The sequence below is a fragment of the Sorex fumeus genome, unplaced genomic scaffold, assembly GCF_029834395.1.
Source record: "Sorex fumeus unplaced genomic scaffold, SorFum_2.1 ptg000072l, whole genome shotgun sequence".
NCBI lineage: Eukaryota > Metazoa > Chordata > Mammalia > Eulipotyphla > Soricidae > Sorex > Sorex fumeus.
The window spans coordinates 15,925,801-15,934,185 of NW_026606129.1; the positions used below are offsets into that span (position 1 = coordinate 15,925,801).

Sequence of the window (8,385 nt, forward strand, 5' to 3'; positions counted from 1 at the left end):
TCTTTGTAACCTCATGGCATTGACATTTGTTACAGTAGTACAGTCTTTAGAAGTGGGTCCCTTGGTTCCTCCAGACCCAAAGGGAGGTGATGACACCAGAGCCTAAGTCTCAGTAGGATCTTAATTGATGCCCACCACCTTTGTTTTTGGTACTTGGGAGTGTCTAGAAACATCCAGCACAAACATAACTTTCACTGTGGTGTTTAACAGGATTATGATAACAGTTGTGTGTTTAAGCAGAATTCCTTTTGCTTAAATAGCTGTTGTCTCCTAATCTTGAATTAATCATTTTATACAGAATGAGCCTCCGGGAAAGAGGGCAAATCAGGACAGGGATAAAGGGCTGTTCTTGGCAGGGTTGCTTGTGTAGCCTTTCCTAGTTATTTAGATAAGGAGCTTTGTTAAAACTCTGAGGTACTGTCAAAAAGTATGCAATTGGGAATATCTTATGTGCTGCTCATTATGTAAATTCTTATGTTCATATTGCTCAGAATCGGTAAGGGTTTCCAAGGCGTCATGAAAAGATGGGGATTTAAAGGCCAGCCAGCGACTCACGGTCAGACCAAGACCCACAGGAGACCTGGAGCTATTGCGACTGGTGTAAGTAGGATTTGGTTATGTGCTTTTTGTTTACTAAAATTTCAGCTGCCACAGAGATAGTACTTTGGTCTGTAGGTAGGTCCCGTTACTTGTCAAACTTTCATGGGTCCTGGCGTCATTGTCTTTCCAGAACCAGATCTGAATCATGTAGTTACAACTATGACAACCCATGTACTTAATCGCTAGTGTTCCCAATTCTTTTCTGCCTACTTTCTCACTCAGCTATAGGAAATAAAGGATTAGAATGCCCTCCCATATGACCCCACTGGGTCTTTCACGCATTTGTTTTTGCCTTAAATGAGACAGTTGGAAGGATTGCCAAAGAATTTCCTGGTACAAGGGAAAGCAGTAAAGAAGAAATGGAGACCTATTAGAAGTGCAGAAAAGGGAGAAGGGCTTTTGTGTTGTTAACTCATAGAGTTATAAAATCAGTGAGAGAGTTTTATACTCCAGAGCAATAGCATAATACAAGATCGGTCTTTACAACTTGACCATGTAATCAGCTTAGTGTAATAGGAGAAATACAGAATACAGTTACTCTTGAGATACTAATTTCTCACCTGACAAATTTTGTTATCTAACTCTAACTGTTGCCACTATGTTGGCAGGAGTCTGGACACAGGCACTCATACCTTGTTGACCTTGTTGGTGGGATGCCAATAGGACATCCTTTGTGGAGGGAAATGTGGCAACACCTAATAGAATGAATTTGCCTTTGACCTAACTGTCTTCTTGTAACTTACCCTGAAGGTTTTCTCCCCCACATAGGAAAATGCACTTGTCATTATTGTATTATTTGTAATTGCATGCACAGATGCCCACACCAGAGAGTTTATATGAATGAACTATGCTTCTTCTATTCAATTGAATACTCTGCACTTCCAGAAAAGAATTGAGGTCATTATAAACAATGGAGTAATTTCAAGGATATGAATAAACACACATATTATCTCTGCTTAGTTTTGCAAAAAGGGGTGGATCAGAAAAATAAACCAGACAGAACAAATTGGTTCCTTGTGCAGAATGGATGGGGACACTATAAAAGGGCTTGGGAGTAGCAGGCGTGGCACCTCCATGGATGTGCTTTTTGGTTACATTTTTTTTTTCTTTTGCAATCCTATTAATGTGGCATGTATTCAAAATAAGACATGGTTGAGGTGTATTTACAATTAAAACATTGTGAACCAAACTGTTTCCAATGGATAACATAATCACGCTAAAAATGAAGAAGGACTAACTCAGTTAACTTTTGACAAAGCTGTTGATTTATAAACCCTGAGTCTTTGTTTTCATTTCATTTCATGTAGGTGCTAATTTTGCTTCTCTCATTTTAGGATATTGCCAGAGTCTGGCCTGGAACTAAAATGCCTGGACAAATGGGAAACATAGATAGGACATCATATGGGCTGAAAGTAAGTCTCTTAAGTGATTTTTTTTAATAGCACTGTAGCACTGTCCTCCCATTGTTCATCGATTTGCTCGAGCGGGCCCAGTAATGTCTCCATTGTGAGACTTGTTGTTACTGTGTTTGGCATATCAAATACATCACGGGTAGCTTGCTGGGCTCTCTGAGAGGGGCGGAGAAATCAAACTCGGGTCTGCCGCGTGGGCCGCATGCAAGGCAAACACCCTACTCACTATGCTATCAAGTGCAAAATCAATAGAGTATGTATTTAGTTTGCATCTGTGAAGAAAAAACAGACCAAAGGGATATGTATCTGTGTATGGTTGTTCTAACATATTTTGCAAGTGGTGGTAAACATGTGAAGAATGAGTGTGTTTTTATGTGTGAGTTGTAGTTGTGGTGGTGTATTCATTTAATATTCAAGCCTTAGAATGTGCAGCCATTTAAAAAAAAAAAACTTGTGGCCAGACTAGCACTTGCTTTGCTTGTGCCAGTCGTAGTTTGACCTCCAGCACTGTATAGAGTCCCCAGAGCATTACCAGGAGTGACCTGAGTTCAGCTGGGTATGGCTCAAAAAAAGAAAACTAAATCAGCTTACTGTTTGACCTGGAAGATATTTTTACCATATAGATGTGACTTAAAAAATACAGATTTAATTTTTTAAAATATAAAGATTGAAATCAGTATGTCTTATTTTTTAAATGGGATGAGGGTTATAGCTCAAGTGGTCAAGTACACACCCAGCATGTGTAAGACCCCAAGTTAGATCCCTGACCCTATGAAGAAAGTAAGTTTAAAAAAATGAATCTAAAGTCCTGTGCCTACATATGTTAAATAGAAATTTCTATGTCAAAATCTATATAAGTGTTTCATGAGACAGAAAAGTAGGTTATATCCCGATTACCTTGGATTCAGTGTCAGATGCGTGGGTGGACAGAGCGGGTGTGGGTGATGAGACCTCATAGGGGTGAGAAATGAGCAGTGTGAAAGGATTGGGGTGTATATCACATGTCCGTTATGTCCCGAGTGGGGAGGGGAGGTAAAGTTTAGCCTGCTGATTTGAGGAATATATGTCATATCTAAGTGAAAATGAGTTGTACTGGGGTGTTATCTGGTAAGTTTTTTTTTTTCCTCCTGAGGTAGGGGTGCCCACATCCAGTGATGCTCAGGGTTATCCTGGCTCTGCACTCAGGGATCACTCCGGACGGGCTCTGGGGACCGTATGAGGTGCCAGGATTGGCTGTTTGCAAGACAAACACAGTACCCACTGAACTATGGCACCGCCATCTGATTTTTACTAAACAAATAACAAATGTTGATAGTCCCCAAATTATGGAAGTACACAGAAGAAAAGACGACACCCCAAAGTAACCACTAGTAATATTTTGGTGGATGTTCTTCCAGTCATTTCTAGATATGATTTATTTCTAAAATTTTACCAGCAGAATTTTTTAATTTTATAATTGAAGATTTTTTTCTCTCTTGTATTGCTTTAATGTTTACTATATTTGTATCTGTTTGGGTGCATTATTGTATGTGTGTATGTGCACTCACACACACATAGAGATTTGTATATAGTATTTGATATTTAGCCATTGTTAAATATGACCTATGCATCAAGCTTGATTTTTTTTTTTACTTCCCCCCTGCATATTTTCTCCCTCAGTACTGATTTTTCCCAATCATCTTCTCCCCTATGTTTTTCCCTCATGTTGAAATGCTTGAGAACCATCTGCTCATCACTTTTAAAATTAAGATACGTAGAGGTGGTGCCTTCCCCGGTTTCTAAAAAAACAAAAACCAGGAAAACCCAAAACACTAAAATAAAGTTGAATTTCCACTTGTTATTAATAGTGCCAACAAGGGAAATTTAGATAGTATCTAAATAATTTAGTCTTGATCACTTAGTCACATATCGAAGATGTCTTTCCCACTTCCGTAGAACATAGGTGGTATAGTCATAATTAATTTTAGAAGATTTAAATTGTTTTAATTCTCATTATCATTTAGAAGTACATACATTATATTATTATACAGGTTACTTAAAGCCTTAGCTTTGAGTTACATTTTGTTCTAATTACAGCACATTCCCCAATTTTTAACTTAAATTTTAATTCCATTTTTAGGTGTGGAGAATCAATACAAAGCACAATATCATCTATGTAAATGGCTCTGTGCCTGGACATAAAAATTGCTTAGTAAAGGTATGTAGCACCGCCTTCATTTTCCAACATTGAGACTGTGGATATGAACCATAAATCTCGAATGACCTATGAGTGTGGATGGAAAATAAGTGGTTTATTTCCCCATGTGCTCTTTTCTGAACCTTTCAGCTTCTTAGTAGCACCTGAGGGGGGGAATTGCACAAAGTAACCCATAACCTGTGTCTGTAAGCCAGGAAGCTTCGGGAAGGGTGGAAACCGCCACCTAGGGCTCTATGGAATACCAGTAATCTCTGTCCTTCCAAAAGATACCTTTGCTGTTTTAAGAGTGCTTAGAGTAGAAACTAGATGAGAGTGTCACCATGAAAGGTGGTTAAAGGTAGATGTTCTAAGAACTTTTTAGTCGTGTTGTTTGTTCTTTTTAGCACTGCTCTGGCTGTACCTTTAAGAATATGTTCAAAAACATAAAGATAAAGAAGAAAACAAATGTGGGACAGGATAGATTTGAAGAAAAACAAACTCTCAGGGCCTTGTTTCCAGCAAATAAAACACAAAGAAGGTATTAGCCTGGAATTTAGGCTCACTTGATAGAAAGTGAGAGGTGACTTACTCCATTCTGAAAATCATTGTGTGTAGACGCAGTATTACTTATGCCCTCATTTCAGTTTTTCAGTAACAACAAAAATAGATTCATTCTTATACTTCAGGTTTTTCAGTTTGGGTTTTGGATATATCTTTCATTTCTACGAATAGACTCTGCTGATAACATAGGGTAGGGTATTTGTGTGATTAAATTCCCTTTGTTGCAACTCTTCACTTTCTTGTTCTAGTGGTATTGTCCTGCACTACCTCTTCTTCAAAAGATTCTGACTGGTTTGCCAGTATAAATAAATAGATGGTGGAGGGAGTTTTGGGGAATGCAGGGGAGTCATAATGCCCAACAAAGATTACGTGCACAAAAATACCTCCTCTAGAGTCTTGCACATTTGTTAAAGGTTAGGCTGGAAACGTTTTGCCTTCGACTATAGTGTGGACTTTAACTAAGATGTCATTTGTTTCAAACAGTTTCGAGAATTCTATTTTTTTTTGGGGGGGGGGGGGCGGGTCACACCTGGCTCTGCACTTAGGAATTACTCCTGGCGGTAGCTCAGGGGACCATATGGGATGCTGGGAATCGAACCCGGGTCAGCCGTGTGCAAGGCAAACGCCCTACCCACTGTGCTATTGCTCCAGCCCCAAGAGTTCTAATTCTTGGCATCTACAATTAGGGTATATAAGCTGGCAGTGCTTTTATCTGAAATGTTCTTCAGGTATGATTAAGCTATAAAAATACAGATGGTATGGGACAGGGAGACACAGGAGCTGAAACAGGTGTATGGAGGCACCTTGGGCACAAGTGATATGTGGTTCCTGAGCCAGGAGTCACCCCAACACTGCCAGGTGTGACCCCCCCCCCAAAAAAAAACCTGAGGTAAGAAATAACTACAAATCAGCTCTTTGGGTCATTTAATGGCCGAATCAGCACATTTATTAAATTAGCTAGGGAAGTTTTGTTGGTTTTGTTGCTGTTTAGATTTTATTTTTGGTTTGAAGATTGTTAACATTGGTGAGAATGACTTTTTCCCCCAAGTTAAAGTTCAACCCAGGATTAGTATATTGATAGGAGATGAGGCGGGGGGGTGAGGGGTGGAATTAATTTATTTTCTTTTGCCCAACTTAATTTCTTGAGCAGTTTAAATGAGATTAATATAGATGTTTTTCTGTACTTAGCTGCCCCTAGCAGCTGTGTACTTTTTCTAAGCAAATTATTCATTGCTTATTGCCAGAATGATTATACATTATTTTATTCTGTGTATGATTCCATGTGATACCTCTCACCCACCCCCTTTCTTTCTGAATGAAGCCTTATGGAAAGAATCGATAGCTTCAATCAATCTAGTTACCTTTTTTCTTTCCCCCCAGAAAAACATAACCCAATATTTTTAAATGTTATTTGTGTGTGAAGTCAAGTTTTATTTATTATTTATTGGTTTGGGGGGCCACACTTTGAAGTGCTGAGAGCTTACTCCTAGCTCAGTGCTCAAGGATCACGTCTGGTGGTGTTTGGAGACCATACTGGGGTTTGAATCATGGTCTTCGCTGTGCAAGGCAAGCACCTTACCCCGATACCATCTCTCCAGCCTAAAATAGCTTTATTTCAGTAAAACGAGGAGAGCCAGAGAAATTACACGTCACTGTTACATTGTGGGCAGCTGAGACAGTGGCAACCCAGCAATTTAGACTGTATAATAGTAGAACGATTGCGTATTTATTTATCTTGCTTGAAAGAGCTTCTTCATGAGGCATAAGCTCTACCTGAGCCACGTCCCCATTCCTTAAGTATAGCTCCTTAGTGTCTATTAAATGTAGGCTGATTTTCTCACCATAAGTTTATATTTTTGTTAATGTGCCCTTAGAATTAAAACTAACAAAAATATTAGGTAAATAGAGAAATCAGTGCTTTGCTGAAAGATAGTTGATCAGAGAGATTGTATGGTGGGTGAGGGCTGTCTTGCATGCCGTGGTGAGCCCTTTGCCTGAGAACCAGCAGGTGTGGCCCAGATCAGCCACCTCCAAGTAAAGAATAGTGATGCCTTTCAGGAATATTGTGAGCTCTTTATATTTAAAACTCAATTTGGGTATACTTGATATACAAGTAGTAATTGTGGAATATAACATAAATTTTTGTTTCTGAAGTGTATGTTACACATAAGATACAAATTATGAGGTATCTGATTAACTTGAAGATTTTATCACTGGCTTAAAGTTATCATAATAAAATAATACATTTAGGGACCAGAGTGATAGTACAGCAAGTGTGATGCTTGCCTTCCATGTGACTGACCTGGGTTCAATCCTGGCACCCAATTTGATCCTCTGAGTCCAAAAGAAGTAATCCCTGAGCACCACCAGTTGTGACTCAAAACCCATAATAACACTAATACATTTAGTTCCTTTTATGCTTTTTCATTTTTTTTTTTTTTTTGCTTTTTTGGGGGAGGGGGTCACGTCCAGCAATGCTCAGGGGTTACTCCTGGCAGTGCTCGGGGAGAGCATATGGGATGCTGGGAATCGAACCTGGGTCAGCCACGTGCAAGGCAAACACCCTCCCCGCTGTGCTATTGCTCCAGCCCCACTTTTTCATATTTTATGATGTAGGAACGATCTCCTTTGATTATGAACTATAGAGAAAAAACCGCAGTCTTCAACTTCATTGCTAATTTACTAATTTGATCTTTGGCTTCCCTCTCCCCTGCAGGTCAGAGACTCTAAGCTGCCAGCATATAAGGATTTCTGTAAAAACCTACCATTCCCTACATATTTCCCCGATGGTGATGAAGAGAAACTCCCGGAAGATTTGTATGATGAAAATGTGTGCCAGCCCAGCGCACCTTCTATCACCTTTGCCTGAGCCAGTGGACAGGGCAGAGAGTTTTGATGGATGGAGTCGGGAATCCTGTTTTCCTTACGGAACCACATAGACCTGTTATGTCAAAGGTGTAAACACAGCCTTTATCCTTCAACTGAATTTTGTTGGAAAAAATTACATCACACATACCCGCTAAGTAGGATGGAGATGTCAACTGTAGAGGCACTGGCAGTTTCCGGACAGAATCTTTACATTATGTGAGCTTTATGCTTTTCTACTATGTATTTCCAGGTCATCATGTTTATAATTATAACTTCCGTAATTAAAGATCTGTCTCTGTGAATGAGGTGGATGTGTGGCAAACCATCTGTGAACTCTGGGACCAGAGAGAAAGGAAAAAAAAACTTACCTTGCAAGCAGCCAGTCTAGGGATAGTTCCAATATCTCATGGTCCCCAGAATCCCACCAGGAGTGAGGAGTAAGCCCTGAGCACTGACAAATGTGGCCCCCAAAAACAACAACAGCAACAAAAAACTGTTTGAGAACTCTGATCGAAATTGCTGAGACAGATGAAGCCATTTTCATTCTTAACAATTTTGATATTCTTTTATACTTTAGAAGCTTCAAGAATGAAGGTGAGATTTTAATTTAAAATATATATGCCACAGCTAAAGGAAAGATAATGAAACAATAAAATATGGGTCCTGGTTTCCATGTGTGCAGAGTAACAGCCATATTTAGCTGATGACTCAGTTGTCAGGTTGGTATGGTCCTCTTCTCTTGATTGCCTCCAAAAGGACTTGAATGAC

General features: G+C 39.4%; 1 protein-coding gene across 1 annotated transcript in view; it reads left to right on the forward strand.

The window, feature by feature from the left end:
- Nucleotides 1-7,922, forward strand: part of MRPL3 (mitochondrial ribosomal protein L3) — a 41,471-nt gene extending 33,549 nt beyond the window's left edge. The window contains exons 7-10 of the mRNA XM_056129356.1: nucleotides 492-600; nucleotides 1,935-2,012; nucleotides 4,132-4,209; nucleotides 7,466-7,922. Of these exons, the coding sequence (XP_055985331.1) occupies nucleotides 492-600; nucleotides 1,935-2,012; nucleotides 4,132-4,209; nucleotides 7,466-7,618 (418 nt within the window). The 3' untranslated portion in view covers nucleotides 7,619-7,922. The remainder of the gene's footprint in view (nucleotides 1-491; nucleotides 601-1,934; nucleotides 2,013-4,131; nucleotides 4,210-7,465) is intronic.
- The last annotated feature ends 463 nt before the right edge of the window (nucleotides 7,923-8,385 follow it).